We start from the raw sequence: 22,078 nt of genomic DNA, 5'->3' as shown, positions 1-22,078 counted from the left end.
TGAGGGATGAGATCAACATTTCTTAGAGCTAAATTGGGAAACATAGATTTATGGAATGGGACGTCTCGAAAGTATAGATTTGGGGATTTTGCATATCTACTTGAGTTGAAGTGTGTAAGATGTTAGCTGGTACTGCATTCAGACTAGAACCGGAAATTGCATATTTGGAACAAAGGTAAGGGGAAGCTGTGGAAGGACACACATGTTAAACAAAGAATAAATTAGTAGATGCGCAAGAGAGATTGAACATGCATGAATAAGCTAGTCAAGTGGCTAAGTGGCATGCTGAAGAAATAGGGCCGGCAGGCTCCTTACCTGGTTGGTAAAGAGAAAAATCAAAACAGATGTTTGTGGGCATTGGTGATAAACAGGACATGGTGCTATGATGACAGATCAGGATGACATCTGTGAAGTATTTCAGGACTACTATGAGGAAATATATGCAGAACAAGTACACTTGAGAGCGAGCAGGCTAGTGCATGACTGGAGGAAGCAGAATGAGATACCCTGACAGCTGAAGGGAGCGAGGTTCTGGGTGCACTCATTGTATTAGTCAATGTGGATTGGGAAATTGAGAATCTGGGCTGAGGTAAAACCCCTGGGATAGAGATTCTGACAGTCGAAGTGTATATAATATACTAAGACCTACTAGCTCCTAAACTCCTGGAAGTATATGAGGAGGCTTGGACAAGGGTTATGGTCAGGCGCTATGTTGTAGGCGCAAGTGGTTTTGTCACCCATAACAGGTGTAAAATCTTAGTTGGCAGGTTGAGCCACAAGATACAAAAATGAGTTCACCTGGACCAGACAGGATTTATCCTCAATTTAAGGAACTAAGATGATTTATTTGGGTACAGAAAGCCATCCCAAAATCTGGAGGTGGACAGTTTAGAATCGTATAAAACATTTGACACAATAAACCTGGATTTCAGGATTTCAAAAGGATGGTACTGGAAAAGATGGTACCAGGATCCCAATTTATAAGATGAGGGCAACTTTTGTATGAAGGCTCAACATCTAGAGTTAGGGTAAGCAAAGCTATATCCCATCCCTTGCAGATATACAGGTGCACCCGGCAGGGCTGCCCGCTTTTGCCATTAGTCTTTGCGCTGGTGATTGAGGAACTAACAAAAGTAGTTTGAAAAAGGCATGAGGAAGAAGGTGTTAAAATGGGTGGAATGATGCACCGCATACAGATGTTGTACTAGTCTACATGCGGGACCGGAACATACACTGGAACATGTACTGGATACCGTAAAGGTCTTCCAGCTGCTGTCCGGACTGGTGAGAAACCATTCAAAATCTGCTACTTAATCCATGGGTAGTAGATTCAATCACTTGTAAATGGACACCCCACCTAGGAGCTTCCAATTCCTGAGGTGTTAATCTGGAACACGCCCTGGTCACCTTTGGTAGAGCTGCAGTGTTTCGGGTGAAACTCCCATTGTATGTAATGGGAAGAGTAGCTTTGACGAAAATGATTGTGCTCCTTCAACTGTTGTATATCTTTCAAGCAATGCTAGTGAACATTGTGACTGAATTCTAGAATGAACTTTACACGATCCTTCGGAAATTAGTGTGGAAGTAAAGTAACCCCAGGATAGCGATGACCAGACTACAGCGGCCAGAGGGTAAATGCAGTATACAGAATCTTAATTCTTACTACTGGGTGGCAATGCTGCTTAATGTGGTGGACTGGTTTGTCCATCTGCATGCAGACGCAGTCATTAAGATGATAGCAGCAGCTTGTAAACCATTTAAATTGCTTGAACTAGTTAGGGCTAGGAAGATGGAACTTAAAAGATTCCCAACTCCGGTAGCCATGTTAGTTTAGAGGAGAAGCCGAATGCCTCTGCAGTAAGTCCCGCCCACCTCCCACCTGTATGTTGGGGGCCTGAGATTGTGCCATGCTTGAAACCGTTAGTCGTGGCCATTCCACAGAATATTCAAATGAAGATACCCTCAGAGAAAACCCTATCAGATGTACTCCCGAAGAGATGACAATCTAATGGAGGAAATCCCCAAAGGAATATGGAAAAGGGCAAGAAAAGGAGTTGTTGACGTCACAAAAGACGAGCATGACACACAGAAGACTGGCTGAAGAAGATGATGCATGACCCTTATAGAAACTGATGACGAAGTAAATAATCGAGTAACCTTTCATTTGTGAAAAGAAGAGTGCACGTACGAAGAGCAATACAAAAAAATGCAAGCCGTTCAATAACTGTACAGATGCAGCAACGCAAGTAGACTAAGTGATCATAGAAGCTGGCTATGAGTAGTGAATCGACTGCAGGAAGAGCCGCCATTATATAGAAGCTGGACATCAGTATCATACATTTTGTAAGCTCAGACCCATGGAGAAGAAAGGCTGAGAGCTGTGAGTAAGAATTAGCTGAGATTGCGGACTTGAATGGTGAAGCTGTCTGGCCTGGTGTCGAGGCTGAAGGCAGCCAAGACTGGTTATCTATTCTTGAAGGCTGTGAACATGCAAGCTGAATCATCCCCTGTTAAGGTGCTAAGAAAGAATAACAAGCATGCCACGTCTTATTCATGTAAGAAAGTTAATTGTTGCAAAATGGTCCATATTGTGGTCTCCTGTCACATGAGACAAGGATGCAAATAGAGTTGAGTATGGAGTCCTAGAATAACGATAGTGCGTGCTTGCACTTCCTTATATTCCCAGAGACAATACACTGCAAGGCCAAGTTCAAAGACAATCTTCATGGCAGAAGGCATGGGTGATGTGATGTTGGGCTAATTGAGTGGGGAGGTAAAGTCATGTCCACCTCCAGGCACCTGGGTATGAGCTTACATGCTGCTAAGTGAAGCGAATGTTCCAGACATGGCACGAGCGTGCCAACCAATTGTAGAGGGCCATATAACGGAGGGCATTAAAGTTTGAGAGCCAATGATGTACTGTGCACTTAATAATGTTGAAGATGACTAGCACTAGAGGTGGGCACAAGTTGTCCACCTGAAAGTAGAGATCCAATCACAACCCACCCAGTATACAAAGTATACTTAGATGTTACCCTTGAGCGCATCACACCCCTCGTAGGTTTCTCTTATTTGCCCCGTAGTGTGACGTCACATATGACAAATTTTTACTATACAACTGTCATTTTTTATGAAATGTATGAGAGCTCGAGCAAACGTCCGTTGATGTCCGTTGTAACTCCCTGTTTTAGACAATTGATAAGAAAACAGAAATCGTTGCCATCTTCCAGAGTAGGTTCGATTATTTGGTATCAGAGTTATTCTGCATCCCATCCATTGCATGCATGCATCCCCCCCAGCCCTCCACATAAAGTGCTAGCTCTCTATATAAAATGTAAAGGGGGATGAAAATACCTCTTAACTACTTGGGAACTGTAGTTCACCCAAGTACATCAAAGCAAAATGAACAGAGGAGCCCATAGGGGCAACCCAGCCGAAGCCCAAAAGTTGTAGGAAAGTATAACTTCAACCATTCACTATGGAGAGACATAAAAAGGTCACCCATAAAAAGAGTAAAAGACTAGGGGAGAGATGGAAAAAGATTCCCCTTCACCTAGGGACAAGGTAAAATAGTTATCTAGTCAAAGCAAAAGGTTCTGGGGTTGACACAGGTCAGGAAGATTTATCATTTATATGAAAATCTTACCCAACACTGGTGGGGTAAAACCAAGGGATAAATAGAATAATTACTTTGTGGGGCGCGGGGGAGGCAACACACAGATGGTGAATGGAACAGAGAATTGATGCACAGGAAACATAAATCCAGAAATGCCTGGTTCCAATACATACACTATAAGTGCATCATGCAGGCATATATTACAATGGTTGTTAACGCAAAATGGTCACAGGATATGGACCCGCACTGCTAGCAGTGCAAGAAGGAATTGGGAGGCATAGCTCCATATGTGGTTGGACTGTAATAAAGTGAAGACGTATTAGGTTCATGTGATAGAGAAGCTATATGAGCTGATAGGTGCCCATGTACAGTCGACAGTGAGACGATACATACTGGGTAAGAGAAAAACACCTCAAGATTGATTACCCCTCTCTTTATCCCAAGTCGCTCAACAGGACAATGTACGCTTTCTGCTATCCGCTCATTCAGCGAAAGACAGGATCTCCACACAAGTTAAACTCTCACAATACTAGTAATTTCATTAATACATGAGAAATCATCTAAAAACAATTAATATAACACACAATAAAACAATAGATATGATATGATAAGGTATTTGTAACGCGCCTATACACAAGTGTTTCAAGGAGCGAGACAGTTGATACACAATCTTGAAGTGTTTTTCTTTTATCTAGATTCCCTCTCTCCTTTTCAAGATTGATCCCCCGAAAACAAAAAATCAGGGAGAACCCAATTCTCTTTACCGCAATATATACTAGGCCTGTTGCCTCCTAAAAAGGTAGTTGATACAAGATGGTGAATAAAGTGTGTTCACACGGGCTGGTCCTAGCTAAACGCTGTATAGTATTGGCATGGAGGGCATCTGAGGGACCCACCTATGGTAGCTGGATGATGGATGCCAAGAAGTGGGTCGAGGCTGAAATTGATATTTCAGGGCAACAGGCACATCCCAAAGGTATGCCAAGCATTACAGTATATGGCACGAGGTATGGGATTTGCTGCAAGCCCCATCAGATTTAAGGCCCACTTGAATAGGGAAAATATAGGATATAAGATGACTCATCTACAACCCAACACTATCTATATCGAAATCGATGAAGTACAAGGGATCCAAACTAACCAGAAGGGTGACAGATAAAAGGGTGAGGTCTGATAGACCGTGATGCTGAATGACCTCAGGTGAAATGAATTAGAGTGGATGTGTTGCCTAGAAGTACATTTTATTGTTCTAATCACTGATATTTTTCAATTACGTTGAATTGGTATATTGCAAATGCTGATATATGCAGTGGACTGCTGATTATTGTTTACGTTTAAAACAATAAATACATTAAAATACTTTTTTTTAAAGCAGTAGATAGAGTACATGCTGATGGAAATGAAATATTGGCGTATGGAATTATAATCTAGAGATGTACCAGAAATTGTTCATCGGTAAAGAGCTGCTTGCCGGTGACCTTCTTAAAGAGGTCAGAAGGAAATGCAGATGTCTTGTCAGCCAAAAATACCTGGGCATTGTTCTTCCTGTTGCACACAAAACACATAAAAGTGAACAAAAGTCATATCAACTCAGAAGCAAATTTGAACACCTAAATCAGGTGGGCTCGCATATGGGCAAGACCGTGGGACTTATTTAAGAATGATTGCCTTTTTCACCCATCTTTTAACCTTCTGTATCTTAGCACTTTAAGAGACTTTGCATAAGTAAGGACTCAGAAGTACAAAGATAATTCAGCGAGGATGCAAGTCTGGGTAAAAGTGTAACAAAAATGTGTAGTCAAAGACACAGCATGCATTACAATAGTTAAGAACCTCTGCAGCCCACACAACTTGTACAAAGCTTTGGCTCAGCATGCACTAGTAATAGTTCCAAGACTCAGATCAGAGCCTTGGCTGGTATGTAATCATCCTACAAGCCCAGAGCGTCACCTGCACACACAGTTCAGAAACCTATGAGTACCCATCCTAACATGTCACAGTCTCAAGCTGTGCATTGATATTGATCGCTCAGTACTGCGACCCTAGCCTACATTCACATGTTATGGGTTAGTGACCTTATACCACACACTGCTGTCATTTACATTGTCTCCAGGAACTCTGGTGGATCCCAAAAAAAGGGCTGGATCAGTTTGTTAGAGGGAGGAGCGGGAGAGCACACAAGTGCTTTTGCTATGGTGTTGGTACAACTTCAGAAAAACAGGTCACTGCATGTCGGTTTGCTTCTAGGTGGTCTGGGTTGGTGGGGATGCAGGGTATCAGTGCCCATATGGTAGGCCTTGTGTGCTCATGACGCAAGGATGCATTGGCCGTGTTCGGATTGTGTGAGTTTTTGGAGGATCTGTGGAGTTCTGTGGTTTGGTGTCACTGTGGGACAGGGCGGTGGGAGTTAAAAGGGCTGTGTACGTGTGACATGGATGATTTGCGTGTGTTTTTGTTTAAAGACGTGTAGAGGGTTTTAGTGTGGGTTAGGTGGGGAAATAAGAAAGTGATTCTCATGGCATTAGTGTTACATTGCAGTCACACAGGTAGCTTGTTTGGTGACAAACCCAGTGTGCCGTGGTCAGCAATGTATGGTCTCTCTTGGGCAATGCCATAGCTCCACTTATTATTCACCAGCCATGTTTTTACGGCTTTCCCAGTGGTCAGGAGTACCTCTATTGTGCGCAATGCTATGAGGAGAGAGTTTCAGGCTTTTGTTGAGATGTTTGAAAATGCTGATCCAGAGCGTTTCATTTTCAAACAATGTTTGGGTTAACATCACATCATCTCTCATCTTCAGAATTAACAGTCATTCTGCAAGTGTGCATTTCAGTCTAGACACACAAACAACTCAAAGACCTGGGCTTCGCACTAGACATAAAACCTTAGACACCAATATGTGCCCTCACTTTAGCAGGTTTAAAGGTTATGTTGAACACTTACCCTGCCAGAATTTAGATTCAGAACTATAGTTTTCTAGTTGTATTCAATTATCAGAACTCACTAACAGCTTGGAAATTTAAGGTGACCACTCAGAACCAGACACTGGTTCAGTACTTAACAGCTCAGAGTTAGGAAATCGACACAGTGTGACAATTCTGGAACATGCTGGATGCTCTTTGGGACAGTTCAGAGACACACAAATGTGAGCAAGCCTACTAATAAAAGAGACCCAAGCTAATAATGGACCTCAACTAGAGAGAGAGAAAGAGAAAGAGAAAGAGAGCGAGAGAGAGGGAGAGAGAGAGAGAGAGAGAGAGAGAGAGAGAGAGAGAGAGAGAGAGAGAGAGAGAGAGAGAGAGAGAGAGAGAGCTGTATGAGTACACCTTCCACAAATGCTTGGGAACTCAAACAGAGCAAAGAACATAAGAACTAACAGCTCACAGCCTGGAGCTGTCCCCTGATTGCAATACACCGACATCTGCGGTATATAGGTTCTTCCAACAGCTCAGGACTTTCGACAGAGGGCCTCCCCTAACAGATCTGGAAAGGACTGTATCTTCGCAAAATGGCTGGATAATCAGCAGAACTCAGAAATTAATTGAAAGCTTTACTGACAACAAAGAATGGATGCTTTAAAAATATCTTAGAAGTCTGAATATCAACTTAGTTCCTCGGAATGTTGGATGGGGTTAAGTGTAAAGTCACACTGGCCTGGCCGGAGCCTGAATTCTTGCAAACATTGTACACATGGCGACAGTCTATGAGATCAGCACAGGCTCTAGGACCAGGCAGACTTGACCCGATTGATACGAACATACCATGTAACTTTCAGCTCAATGTAGAACAGCAGCTGCCTCTTTCCATTGCAGCCAGTACAGGTTACGCGCCCATTGCCATGACAGGTTGTGCATCTAAAAAAGAAAAATTAAAAATGACAAACAAAAATCAAAAAATCTAAAAATAACAGAATTAAAAACAAGATTTATAAAATCAATTATATTACAGTCATGGGCGAATTCAGTGACATAGAATCACCTACAAAGAAATGTTAAATCATTATAAAATTGTTATTTTATAACGTGCTAAATACCAGCTGATAGGCAAGATTGTAGCAGTGCCTTTTGGGTGCACTACAATACCCTTGACCACCTGGCAATTACCAAATGAAATGTTCATCACTACTGGACTACGATGGACAAGCTGAAGACCTGGTGCAAACATTACAGATGTGCGGCTATCCTAAGAAAATAGTCTGACACGCGAGGGAAAGAGCTAGACACATTACATGAGAAACCACATTGGAACAACATGCAAAAAGAGGAGACAATCAGGACAACATCAAAGCTGTCCTTAGTTATTCTCTGTTAACCAACAAACAAACTGGAAATTGTGAAATTATGTCTGATATTAAATGTCGGCCCCTATTCCACTTGTCAGCCCCTGATGTGCTCTAAAACGCAGTCGATAATCTTAGATATTCTCTAGCGTGCATATATAGAGATAAAGACGGGGACTCCCAACAGATTCTATGGAATAATTCCAGACCCCAAACACAAAGGAGCACATCCATCGATATAGGCTGGCACTCCCCATGGACACAAACATTTCACCAATAGCAGCAATGTTATGTACCTAATCACATGTCCCTCTGGCTTGAGATACAGAGCACGACCACCCAACCGGTAAAAACAAAGAACTTTTGGGTCAAACTCGCAATCATCCGCAGCAAGAAATTAACTGCCCCCATGATGGAACATTTTTTATTACAAAAACATTCGCACTTCATGTGGAGAGTGTTGGAAAAAATAAATATGCCACAACGTGGAGGTGACCTGGTTGCCACACTGTTAAGAAGAGAACAGCTATGTATTTTCAGACTCAAAACTGATACTAGAGGTCCGAATGACTCTAGCCACAGTGTGAATTTCCCTGACTATCAAACTGAAAGGCAACATGCCTGTGGGTGGATGACATCTTCCAGCACCTATGTACTCAAGCCACGGTACCTATGCACGTGCAGAGACACACTCTGAATAGCAGCATGCACCACTGTAAGAAACTTCCACCTCAAAGGACAAGCTTGGCTTTGCTCTAAACCACTTTTCTACCTTTGCATTCCAGGTCCTTCAAACACATCGTTTAAACACACAACGCCATTGGGATTGTGTGACCACAGCACAATGATGAGTGTTTTGAGTGGCAAACAAAACCACGATGTTGAATTCCAATGTATAAGCCTGCTTGCACTCAACCAAGGGGGTAAGTCATATCATGTATGAGACCCCACTACAAAACTGCTAATAGCATTAAAAAGAACCATTGGCGGTCGTATGTAACCCAAATGTATGCATGTCTCCCTCTTTGAGGAACGGTGCCAAGTTTTTAAATGCACAATGACTGCAGCATCACTTTAAGGAACTCAAACTTTATAGGATAAGCCTTGTTTTCCCATATGCTACTGCGCCACCTCAGGGTTTACAAGCAAACGGTATCACCATGGCAACAAGCTCTGCCCAGTGGGTCCGAGCATGCTCACCATCATGACGAGCAGCCTTTGCAACATACCAATGATATTGCCACATGAAACTCCTATGCTGAACACCAGCAGGAACATATATTAACAAATTAGACAACCCACCAAAATATCTTTGTCAATTTCCATCTCGACTCCATAGAGACCGCTTTTTCCGTCTACGAACTAATATCTACAAGACACGTAACATGTTGCTTGTAAGACATATGGAAAACATCAAAGACGATGCATGTAGGCTCTGTGGGCTTAACACTGAAACAGTAAAACACTTATTAACAGAATGTAGTTTGCAAAGGTAGCGGGCGCCCCTCTCTCGACAGAACAAGGCCTGATAACCTGTTCAGTGGTTATTAACCACTTGAGAGTTCGCAGCCACTGCCTTTTCTCACTGTGCCTTCCACAGATGGGAAATATCCATTTGCATATCAGTCTTTGTCCTGCCCAGGGGCAGTCCAGCACCGAAATGCAATGGCAATTCCAACCTGAACGAGAGTACCACCAGCAACCCCATACACGTGTTTCACCCTTGTTGGGGATCATCAGTGAGGTGAAGCTGATTCCTCTCTAAGCACAGTGAGAGGGAGACCACGTCTGGTTGCCCCCAGGAGACCTAGGGTTACCAATCCCAGGTTCCTTGAAATTTAGTTTGCAAAGGTAGCGGGCGCCCCTCTCTCGACAGAACAAGGCCTGATAACCTGTTCAGTGGTTATTAACCACTTGAGAGTTCGCAGCCACTGCTTTTACTCACTGTGCCTTCCACAGATGGGAAATATCCATTTGCATATCAGTCTTTGTCCTGCCCAGGGGCAGTCCAGCACCGAAATGCAATGGCAATTCCAACCTGAACGAGAGTACCACCAGCAACCCCATACACGTGTTTCACCCTTGTTGGGGATCATCAGTGAGGTGAAGCTTATGCCTCTCTAAGCACAGTGAGAGGGAGACCACGTCTGGTTGCCCCCAGGAGACCTAGGGTTACCAATCCCAGGTTCCTTGAAATTTAGTTTGCAAAGGTAGCGGGCACCCCTCTCTCGACAGAACAAGGCCTGATAACCTGTTCAGTGGTTATTAACCACTTGAGAGTTCGCAGCCACTGCTTTTACTCACTGTGCCTTCCACAGATGGGAAATATCCATTTGCATATCAGTCTTTGTCCTGCCCAGGGGCAGTCCAGCACCGAAATGCAATGGCAATTCCAACCTGAACGAGATTACCACCAGCAACCCCATACACGTGTTTCACCCTTGTTGGGGATCATCAGTGAGGTGAAGCTGATGCCTCTCTAAGCACAGTGAGAGGGAGACCACGTCTGGTTGCCCCCAGGAGACCTAGGGTTACCAATCCCAGGTTCCTTGAAATTTAGTTTGCAAAGGTAGCGGGCGCCCCTCTCTCGACAGAACAAGGCCTGATAACCTGTTCAGTGGTTATTAACCACTTGAGAGTTCGCAGCCACTGCTTTTACTCACTGTGCCTTCCACAGATGGGAAATATCCATTTGCATATCAGTCTTTGTCCTGCCCAGGGGCAGTCCAGCACCGAAATGCAATGGCAATTCCAACCTGAACGAGAGTACCACCAGCAACCACCAGTAACCCTAGGTCTCCTGGGGGCAACCAGACGTGGTCTCCCTCTCACTGTGCTTAGAGAGGCATCAGCTTCACCTCACTGATGATCCCCAACAAGGGTGAAACACGTGTATGGGGTTGCTGGTGGTACTCTCGTTCAGATTGGAATTGCCATTGTATTTCGGTGCTGGACTGCCCCTGGGCAGGACAAAGACTGATATGCAAATGGATATTTCCCATCTGTGAAAGGCACAGTGAGTAAAAGCAGTGGCTGCGAACTCTCAAGTGGTTAATAACCACTGAACAGGTTATCATGTCTGTTCTTGCGAGAGAGGGGCGCCCGCTACCTTTGTAAAACTTATTAACAGAATGTCAATCTCTAAAAGAAAGTAGATCCCTACTTATGGGCCAATTTGCACCATTGACCGGAAACCCAGAAGACCTATGGATGCGAATCCTAAGTGGGAACTCAGTTCATTTAATTTGTGCGACTATAAACCTGTTGGACAGTGTTATATCTAAAACAGAGAAGCCGATTAGTGAATAGAATGGAGGCTGCTCTGTTACGCTTTTCTTGTTAATCTTCTTGTTCTCCACTCTTCTTGCGTGTTTAATCATGTAAATTCCTTTGTCATCTCTTTTTGATGGGATGCTGTTGGACCTCTGATGACAAAGATGAACTCAACAAGGAGACGTGATTCTTTTGAGGATTTTGTAATAAAAGTTTGTAAAACAAAACTGTAAATTACAAATAAAAAATAAAATAAAAAAAATATATATATATTTTTATAAGCGCGTTTAAGTTTTTTTGTGCCCCCTCATGAGGCTAAGTCACAGAGCATACGTGACTCCACCACAAAACTACCCATGACATAAACATGTATATTCTATTGGGTCAAACGCGCAAGCAACCGCTTGAAGGATTTCTAAGAGCTGTTTGAGGTTGCGTGCCACCTTAATCCATGTAGGTTCTTTCTCTTAGTAATGATGTCTGTTTTTTACCGTACAGTGCAACAACGAGCGCACATGCGCTCACAGACTTTCTTGTCTCAGCAGATTCACACTTTTATGTTATTATACTTATACCGCGCCAAAGACCGTGGGCATCCAGAAGCGGAGAGACAGATAGATGGATGAGTAAGATTGCACAGGAATCATTCATACTCTTTGAAGAGGGTAGTTTTCAACTACTTCCGGAAAGCAAGGTGGTTCTCTGTTTTACGCAGCTGTAATGGTAAGGCATTCCATGCCTTAGCTCCCTGAACATGGAACGCCCAGCCAAGGCCACAGGCTCGTTTTACCCGATGTAATTCCAACAGGGAGCCCTCTGCTGATCTCAGGTTTTTCTAAGATGGTAAATGTTGAACCTATCTTTCAAATAAGCTGGGGCGTTACCAAAAATGCACTTAAGGCATGAAGATAACAATTTAAACTGAATACGGGCTGCCACTGGGAGCCAGTTTAGCTTTTTTCTTGCTGCAGTTGTTGGCTCCGAACTTTTCATCTCAAAGATGATACGTATAGCAGCATTCTGATTTTTCTGCAATTGTTGGATATCGGCCTTATTATAATGCGTTACAATAATCTACACGTGAGAGGATCACTGCTCTCATGAGTTTGATGCGATTTTCTATCGAGACCAATCGCGCTACTTGCCTAAGTACCTTGAGATGATAGTTGGTACTGGTGGTAATGGCTGTTACGTGAACTTCACAGTCCAAGCTTTCTTCCATGTAGGTGCCAAGCGTCTTTATCTTCTGTACTACCTTAATCTGGCTATCGTCAATGATGAAGCTGGCATACCTCTGACCTAAATTGGTTTGGGCATGTCGAGGACCGAATAACATAAGTTCGGTCTTAGCCACATTCAGACAGAGCCAGTTAATGGACATCCAGCATTTTAAAATGTGGTATACGACGTCCAGCCTCCGTTGATCCTTCTCATGATCTCCGGTAATATCCAGGACCAGCTAGAAATCATCTCAAAATTGCAGGAAAATATCTCCAGCAGTTCTAGGTCACCACACAAAGGGAGGATGTAAATGTTGAATAACAAGGGAGAAAGGCACGCCCCCCTGGGGTACTCCACATGTTATGATTTGTGACTCAGAAGAACTGTCGCCCCAATGTACTCGCGACTGGCGGCCCTCTAGGAAAGATCTAAGCCAAGTAATAGCATCCATAGAGAGACCTCCGACAGTTGTCATCCGATCAAGCAGTATTTTATGATCTAGCAAGTCAAAGGCTGCCGATAGATCTAACAACACAGCATCCCTGACTTGTTATGTTCCAGCTGCGAAAGCATGTGCGTCTCTAAGTCCAGAAGTGCACTCTTGGTCCCATGATAACTCCTGAACCCTGACTGTTTTACATCTTAACAATGTTCTGCAACAGAAACCGGTAGATAACCATGCAGTGGCACAGAACACAGCCAGCGGCCCTTTGGACGAATATAGATATCAATTTAAGGTAAGAAGTGCCTTTGGGCACAAGCAACCATGGAACTGGCAGCAAACACACCGGTCCCATTGAGTTTACTTAACAGGGATTAACTAATATTTGCTCTACAGGGCGCTGGCTGTGAATGCATGATTTATTCTGTAATATGATCCCCAACCACCCTGACATACAATTTATGATTAGGTTCAGGTATCACAACCACATCTGAAACCTGTAAGGCTGACCCTTCTGTCTATCCTGAAAGCAGACAATTGGTAATAGGGTGAGCATATGAATCCATCAGACTCATGAAGATTGACACAGACATGCCAGAAATCTGCACAGAATGTAAGCCTGAGCATGAGAAATGTAACCCCCTATTTGTATTTTCTGTTCCTCCACAGAGATCCAATGGTCTGCGGTTATGGAAAGAATAAACAACCAACACAGCAGAATTCATGCGTACTGGTGGTATTCTCTGTCTAGTTCAATTTTAACCTCATCAGTCCTGATGAAATTGGATACGCTCGCACAATCCCACTGAAAGAGGTCGACCAGACAGATTATTGGATGATCAACTACCAACTGGCCACCCTTTCCAACTTCTTTTTTAATATCTCATTAAAGCACAGATTTGTATTCTGCTTCGACTCACAATCCAGACACTTTTTCTTGTTTTTTCCTCTGGATTTTTAACACATGATACATACTCAGTTCTCAACAAATTGGTCATTCCAATCTACCAAGCAATAGCCAGAAGAGGATCCGTCTCTTTTATTTTCCCTCACCATAGATAGGCGGCTCACCACTTCAACCTAGAGGGAGCATGCCACCACAAGGAGAGCTAGCACTGGTTGGAGGGTCAGACGAGGCTATTTCAATGGTTTCTCCCACACCAATTAATTATTTGGTACCCTGTTCTGGAGGAAGGAAGAGTAGCAGGGGATCGGTCAATTTCAATTCTTTTGTCTTCTTGTTCAGATTAATAGAACGAGGGTCCTTGTCTAGTGTAGCCCTACACCGAATCACCACTAGAGGCGTTGTCCTGACCGAAGTGGTGGGTCATGGTGTGCTTGGAAAAGGGGATTGTCTAGTTTCAGTGGATCTGGTACACTGTGTGTAAGGTATCACAGTATTAACAGTATTACTGTGCAGAAATGTGATGTTTATGCAGCGTGAGCAAGTCTGTAAGCTTCTTGTTGTTGCATTGGACTTGCACATTAGGTCATCTCAAATGGGGGAAAAGGCCTTATATTTTGTGTAATTTATCAGTGATTTAGCAAAGCAGTGATGAGCCCTCATTACAAGTCAGGCGTTAAGGGTTTAACGGCGCCGTCGGCGCCGTTAACCCTTAACGCCTGATTCACACTTTAACGCCTGCTTTTGCAGGCATTAAAGTCCAAGGCGCTAAGCGACCTTGGTGCTAATTACGGCACCGTAATTTACGGTGCCGTAATTAGCACCTTCCCCATCCCCATTATGCCCTATGCTAATAGCACCATGGTCCACCGCCTGACTTGTAATGAGGGCCATGGACTCTGATAAGAGCTGATAAATGTCATGTTCGTCCATAGGACAGTGTGGGAAACTGTCTCAGATACCAGAAAGGAATTGGCCATATTTTTCTTTGGCCTTCGTCCTGCCTTGTCGGGTCTGGAACTGTAATATATGGAAATTCCGTTCCTTCAAAAGAAACGGTTTGTGAGTGTTCCCACATGTGTCCCAGTACACATCCAGGTGCTGAATGGCTGTTGCTGGGCAGATGTTGTGGCAACTGGCTATCCATGAATGACCAGCTCTCTCCTGGACTACCTCACTGAGCTTTCATTCCAAGTGCATCATTGGAACTGGGGGAATCTACATCTTGTACTACAAAGTAACTGTTCCTGCATGTTCAGCCTTCTTGCATGAATCTAATCCATGCAGGACTTGCTCCTTTGTTCATCCTTAGAAGATTGCTTGTCGCTGCCTGATCATGGTGACTCGGATTGCAAACCATGTTCTTTGCATCCTAGAGGTGTCTCCTGAGGTTAACTGCTCTGCAGAATGTTACCTGCTCTGCGTGTTCATCTTTCCTTCATTTGGGTGTTGTAAGGGTGTGGAAGGAGGAGACTGACACAAGTGGCATTGGTGTGACTATAAACATTTATTCAGTGAAAATAAAGGAGGAAACCCCTAACTATCCCTAGCACTAAGAGGGGTTCCCTGCCTCAACTAGACACTATGGATTCTGTCAAAGTCAGATGAAACTATATAGTCCACCATCCTTTGTCAAAAGCCTATTTCCATCTCTTACACTCAACTAAATCAAAAGGTTTGGTGAGTCTTCTTATTGCAGAAGAATGGCTCACTTTTTCTGTAGAGTGGACTACCACACTAGTAGTCTGGAGGGACTACTTCCTGGGGGAACGACTCCCTTCCCCAGGTTGCAATTCTTTCCAAAGGCAGTACACAAAGTTCCAGATTGAAAAGTCGCAATTCTCAAATAAAAAGAAAGTTCCAACTCAAAACCATGGTGCCAAGAGAATTACTCCTTTCTCTTGGTCTTTCTCAAGCTTCTCACACAATGCACAGATAAAGCAATGTAATATATTTTCAGGCGCGTCAGCGTCGGGGACTTGCAAGTCTACTAGTATAAATATCCCTGTTTTTCCCACACCACGTACCTTTGTGTAATTGATTATGTTACTATTTTCTGTTGCTCTTAGATCAGTTGCATAAATAAGTTATTTTATTCAGATAGAAAGTCCGCCTTAGCTAGATCCGAATTTGTATTTTTAGTCAATTGTATCCATTTTTAAATTGCATTAATTTTCGTTTTTTAGCTCATTCCATATTGTATCTCGTTCCCCTTGTGACCCCCTGCGTGTAACGAGACTTCCTTACCTTGGGAGACACAGCTGGTCTCTGCTTGCGAGCATACGCGCTTTAACTACATCACCCAGCAGCCTTGTAGTCTGCGCACCTTCCTTGTTAGATTTCCAGACGAGTCACTGCCAGTGCTTCATGGACTAGTAAATCTGCTATCTTAAAAATCCCTGTTCTTCCCACGCCACATACTTTTGTGTAATTGATTATGTTACTGTTTGCTTTTACTCTTAGATCAGTTGTGTAAATCATTTGTTTTATTCAAATAGGAAGTCCGCCTTAGCTAGATTTGAATATGTATTTTTAGTCAATTTTCTGTATTTTAAATTGCATTGATTTAATAGGTTTTTTAGCTCATTCCATATTGTATCTCATTCCGCTTGTGACACCCTGTGTGCAACGAGGATTCCTTACCTCGGGAGACACAGCTGGTCCCTGCTTGCGAACATACACGCTGGAACTACATTACTGAGTAGCTTTGTAGTCCGCGCGCTTTTCTTAATATATGTTCAGGTGCGTCAGCGCCGGCGCGTTAGGGACTAGCAAGTCTGCACCTGACGTGGCAGCGCTGATCGCCTCTCTCAATGCTGATTGCCAGAAATGGTTAGTTGTCAACGGTGGGTGTCCTCTTGCTATCTAAATATATTGACTTATAAATACATCATGCCCCTGGAACATAATATAGAGCCTGATGCTTATAAGACTGCTGAAGACAATCATAAATATGTTAAAACAGCATTACTGAACACCAGGTCATTGGATAAACATGCTACAGATGTCAGGGATTTTATATTAGAACAAAAGATCAATATTATGTTCCTTGCGGAAACATGGCTACAGGACTCTTGTGGCCCTAACATCCATCTGGCAATACCTGCCAGCTATACTTTCTTTGGCAAAAATAGGGACATTGGAGGGGGGAGGAGTGGCATGTCTGATACAAGAGGAACTGAAATTCGTTCAAGTACCCAGTACTTGTTCAGGTTGTGAGATGATCCTTCTGAAGACTAAACCTAACCCTAACAACTGCGTGAATATTGTACTTCTCTACCGTCCGCCTTCAGACATGCCCCTCTTTTATGAGGAGATAGCAGGTATTCTAGCCTCCTTTACATAAACCCCGATAACTCCACGCTGGTGCTGGGGGACTTCAATAGGTGGCTAAATAATCTGCATGGACCGGAAACGCTTCACCTGGAACAGCTATTTAGGGACAATGAATTCATTATACATAGAAGGGACCCAACCCATAAATTAGGCAATGTTCTTGATTGGGTTGCAACAAGAAATCTGACGCACAACCCGACCTGTGTTGATCCCTGCATTTGGTCCGACCATTTTTTGGTGAATTTTACCATGACTCTTCCATTTACATTAGTCCAGAAAACTACCCTCACTAAAAGGGTAGTGAGTAGAAATTTCAACAGAGTGAATAGTGTTGGTCTGGAGCAGTGTCTCACAGAACTCATGAATTCCACCAGCAAGGATGACTTCCCCCCACCGTTGAATACGAAAAGGCTCTACTAAAATATTTGGATAATGTAGCGCCCGTAAAAAGTAAGCTCATTCAAGAAAAGTTCAATAATAAGAAATGGCTTAGGCCAGCACTGTCTGCCCGTAAACAAGAAAAGCAGAAAGCAGAGATAATGTGGCAAAAAGATGAGTCACAGAAACACAGGGAGGTTTGGAAGACCCTGGATAAATTATATCATAAGGACATTTTGCCAGCAAAGAAAACTTTCTTTGACTCACAGGTACTAGCCTCTAAAAATTACTCCAGAAAGTAATTTGAAATACTCAAGAGACCTAGAAAAACCTAAATCGAAGCTTCACCAACTTTCCCCTAATACTGAGGATTGTGAAGCAGTGCAGAAGGCATAAAATCGTGGCCGCACATGTCCAAATTAAGGAAAACTTGACGAATCCTACGTGTTTATCTCCTGTTTATCTCCTGTGGTTAACCAAGAATGCAATTATGTCTTCACCTTTTCAAATGATCTCGGAAGAATTTCTGGCCAAGGCACTAAGTAAAATAAAGCCTACAACCTGTGAGGGTGAGATTCTCCCCTCCAAAATAAATCCTGGAACATCTTAGCATCTTCTTCCCGTTCATGGTCCGTTTTATTTAAGCAAACTTCAGGGATAGCTACATCCCTGACTCTCTAAAAAAATGGCAGTGACTCTGCCACGGCTATTAAAAAACCAGGGCTGGACCATAAGGTCCACACTAATTATAGACCTATTACTAACGTGCTGTTTCTAATGAAGGTAGTTAATAAAGTCGCTACCCTCCAGTTACAAGAGCACCTGGAGAAATCCCAGGTCTTCCACCCCAGACATACTGGGTTTAGGTCTCACTATGGCACGGAAAATGCCCTGCTGGACCTTCAGAGAGAAATGATCAAAATTATGGACAAAAGCAAGGTCGGGCTGCTGATGTTATTAGATCCCTCAGCAGCCTTCAACCTTGTTGGCCATGGAAGTCTTATAGATGGGCTGAAGAATCTTGCTGTTTGCTTCAATGAGGCAACTCTCTGGATTGAATCTTTCTTACAAAATAGTGTATCTAAAATTATTTGGGGGCGACGCTCGCTCCAAAACAGAGAGGTTAGAGTATGGTGTGCCACAGGGCGCCTGTCTGTCACCAGCCCTTTTTAATGTATTCTGTCGCCCGTTATGCGATCTCCTAGCCACATTGGGAGTTCGTTTTTCTAACTATGCTGATGACACCGAGCTGATCATAAATATTAGTGGTGACTATGAAAAAGACTTTTACCAAATCATGAGGATATATAGCATTATCCAAAGCTGGATGACTGTCAAGGGTTTTGACCCATGATGAATTATTAGACTGGGTAGATGTGGGGATGAGCTGTCACCGCCCATCATTCTATCCCAGAACCAGGAGAACCGCGCAGTTTTGCGCACACCAAAATGGTCGCCTGACCTGCCACCCACCAGTGCGAGCATGATAGGCCACGAGTGCCATGAGTGAAATGTATGCCAAAGGAAAAACAGCAGTACCGGTGGCTAAAAAAAAAAAAAAGCGCTTTGAGATCACCTTTGTTTCTCTGAAATGCAAGCTGAAGGTAGACTTGTGTGCATACAAAATCTGGAAAGAGAAAGAGCCCAAAACAATGTTCATAACAAAACTGGCTGAGGTGTGGATGTCAGCACAGCAGCTGAAGTGAAATTGGACTGAAAGACACTAAAATCTAAATGTTTAAAATAAATGAGAGACCTACTGTTGAGTGGCACATAGTTTTCAACAGTTAAATGCCATCGTTTTGAACTTAGAATCAGCGTTCTAGCTGCATGTGTAAAAATGGGAACTAAAGTGACATTTAGCTGAAGCCTGGCTTAAAGAGATTGAATTCTGCCTGACAACCAACCACCCCCGACAGGAGTTGAAACTTGATCAGCAGCTGTGTTCCCAGGCCTGGCTGCATTCTGCTGCCCCTGCCAAAAGGAGATGACACCTCTCCGATTGAATTAGGGGAGGAGCACCTGGGGACTACAGGAAACTAAACAAAGCACTGTCCTTGGCCCAGGCAAATGTTAAATTAGGGGGGTCGTAAATGGCTTCCTCTTGGAAGGGATCGGGGAGGGGCACTGCATCTGTGAGCCAGCTGAGCTTGGGGGAAGTGGATAAACCAGAAATTCCACCATGTGCTTTGGAAAACCACACCCCTTTGGGGCCAGAGCATAATTTTAAAAAGATGGATAATTCATAGTGCGGACTTGTAAAAATTATATAAATATCATGATTCTTGTGATTTTTCTGTGCACATTTTAAGAGGTGTTAGGACCCTGTGGTATGTTCTTGGGGATAGTAGCGGAAAAAAGGTTGTTACTCCAAATGTATGCATGTTAAAAATCTGACACTTTATCATCTGAAACCCATATCCCTGGTGCACATTTGTGTAAAATATGGAAAGGTTTAGAGGTCGTTATCTGGATGAAAAGGGCACAATTCTGTCATAAGTGGACACGACATCTTACAAAGACAGGGATCGGATGGTTTGGTGCTACAGAAAATATGTTAACTGGACGTATACTATTAGAAAAATGGTACATAGATAAATATGTATTTGGAGCAGAAATAGATTTGTGTGCAATTTGACAAGGGGAGGATCCTCTGACCATAAACCTACCTCATCACTCTGACTCACAACCCAGTTCCCCCAATCAAGAGAGAGAGGAGGAACTGGCCAATGATAAGTTGAGAGGGTTGGGCATAGAAGATAAGCCGACCCTCCCACTTTCTAAACACATAAAAGGAGACTGTGCAGGACAGGTAGGGACATTCACTTCCCACTTCAAGCTGATTTCTTGCGGAGCGTTTTGCCAGAAGACACCAGATCCAGCACTTAGACTTCAAATCCAGACAGAGACCAGAATTTTGAATTCAGACTTCAGAATTTGTCAGCAGGCCTCAAAATCTTTTGCAAACTGATTCACCCCAGACTTCCAAGGGGCACATCAGAGTAAAACAGCCGGGCTGAGCTGTTTGATTCTGGCCTAAAACCCTGTGCCAGAAACACCCAGAAAGTAGAGCTGTACCCGGAACCAGAGACCAGACCTTTGTGAAGCGCCGAGTGCCAGACCAGACCAGCAGAGCAGAGCTGACCCAGACCGCTGTAACCAGAGAACCGGTACTAAAGACCGTCCGTGGCGAGAGAACCGCAGCCAATCCTGACCCGACCCGTGACAAAGTCGCATTCCTGTCCAACATATAGTGTGAGTACCCAGCCAGAACTGTGCTAAACCAATCTAATTCAAACTATTTTAACCTATCTAGAACTACACCATAGCATTGTGTGTCCTTCTGTGACTTTAAAGCTGCAAAACTGTCATCTGTCATTCTGAAACTTTAAAATTTCATTTCTGAAAATCTACCTCCACAAAATCGTCCGTATCTCTTGAACCGTTTGTGAAGCTGAGTTTCTAAGCTTTCCAACAAGCTCTAAACCGACTTGCTACTCCTTATACTTCCTCCGTAATTGCGCTCAACGCACGCGACTAAATTGCTGCGATTGGACATTTTGCTTCATTTCAGCCACGTTTAAAAATATTTGTCCTTGCTTTCCTTTGCTGAAATTCGTTTGCAACCTGACAATCATTCATAGAGCATTGCTAAAGTGATCCTTAACTAATTTAAAGTAGCTATCACTAACCCTGAACCTCTAGAGGGAATAAAAATAATTTTAGCATATGTTTCCCTTCTTTGCATACCACCTTTAAAGTACTTTGCCTGTGTTTAAAATCATCCCTGTTTCTCTAAGCTTGCTAGGGGGGGAACTGAATTCGTATTGTACTGTGATTGTATTCCTGAAGACTGTGTGTGTCACTTCCACCCCCTTACATTGCATAGAGGGGGGGTGAATTGCCAAAAGGGGAAAAGTGATTATATTATGTGTTGCTGAAATCATATCAAGTTTATTCCTGTGTTGCTTCTTTTCCACCTTGCATTTCCTTGTACCATATAAAGCATTCTCAGCTACCTTATCCTCTATACTACTCCTAAGTAATTACCCAGTGTGCTAGTATCACATCATCCATTGTTGATCACTCACTGTCATATGTCTAAATGTGATATCAATTATTAATTTATTATAAAAGTGCGATATATATATATTGTTTAATTCTCAAATAAACCTTTTAAATTTGCAAAACAAACTTACTTCTTAGCTCAGTGGGGTCAGGGGGATTCTAAGAGAGGGGTGTTATATAAGGGTTGTCATCCAGAGTACACGAAATGGACATAAAAATATATAAATAAGGGCTTCCTTTGAGCAATCCCAGACAAGGCACTGACTTAGTGGGATTGCTTGACTGGAGTCATTTAACATGACCAACAATGGCATGTGCCTTAATACGGCTAAAACAGAGCTACTTATTTTTGGCTCAGCTCAGGCATGCTCAAAACTTGATGACAAATCCATCAAGTTAGTACTGTCACGAAGGTTAAGACCTTGGGTGTCGTGCTTGAGACCTTGCACAATGCAGATGCACAGATTCATCACATCACTAGCAAGGCACAATATCACCTGAGACTACTTAGTCTAGTTAAACCCTTTGTCTCAGAGGCAAACTGCACCACCACATTTCGTG

General features: G+C 43.2%; 1 protein-coding gene across 6 annotated transcripts in view; it reads right to left on the bottom strand.

Annotated features, from left to right (window-relative positions):
• LOC138566340 (protein SSUH2 homolog) overlaps nucleotides 1-22,078 on the bottom strand; it is a 620,994-nt gene that overhangs the window by 54,795 nt on the left and 544,121 nt on the right. For all 6 annotated transcript variants that reach the window (XM_069643482.1, XM_069643483.1, XM_069643485.1 and 3 more), the window contains 2 exons: nucleotides 7,378-7,470; nucleotides 5,056-5,161 (listed from right to left, as the gene is read on the bottom strand). In XM_069643482.1, the coding sequence (XP_069499583.1) occupies nucleotides 5,056-5,161; nucleotides 7,378-7,470 (199 nt within the window). The remainder of the gene's footprint in view (nucleotides 1-5,055; nucleotides 5,162-7,377; nucleotides 7,471-22,078) is intronic.

Source organism: Ambystoma mexicanum, chromosome 2p (genome assembly GCF_040938575.1).
Source record: "Ambystoma mexicanum isolate Mex_15411 chromosome 2p, UKY_AmexF1_1, whole genome shotgun sequence".
In the NCBI taxonomy this organism is placed as follows: Eukaryota; Metazoa; Chordata; class Amphibia; order Caudata; family Ambystomatidae; genus Ambystoma; species Ambystoma mexicanum.
The sequence above is the reverse complement of the archived record's forward strand: the minus strand, read 5'-3'. Positions and strand labels throughout refer to the sequence as shown.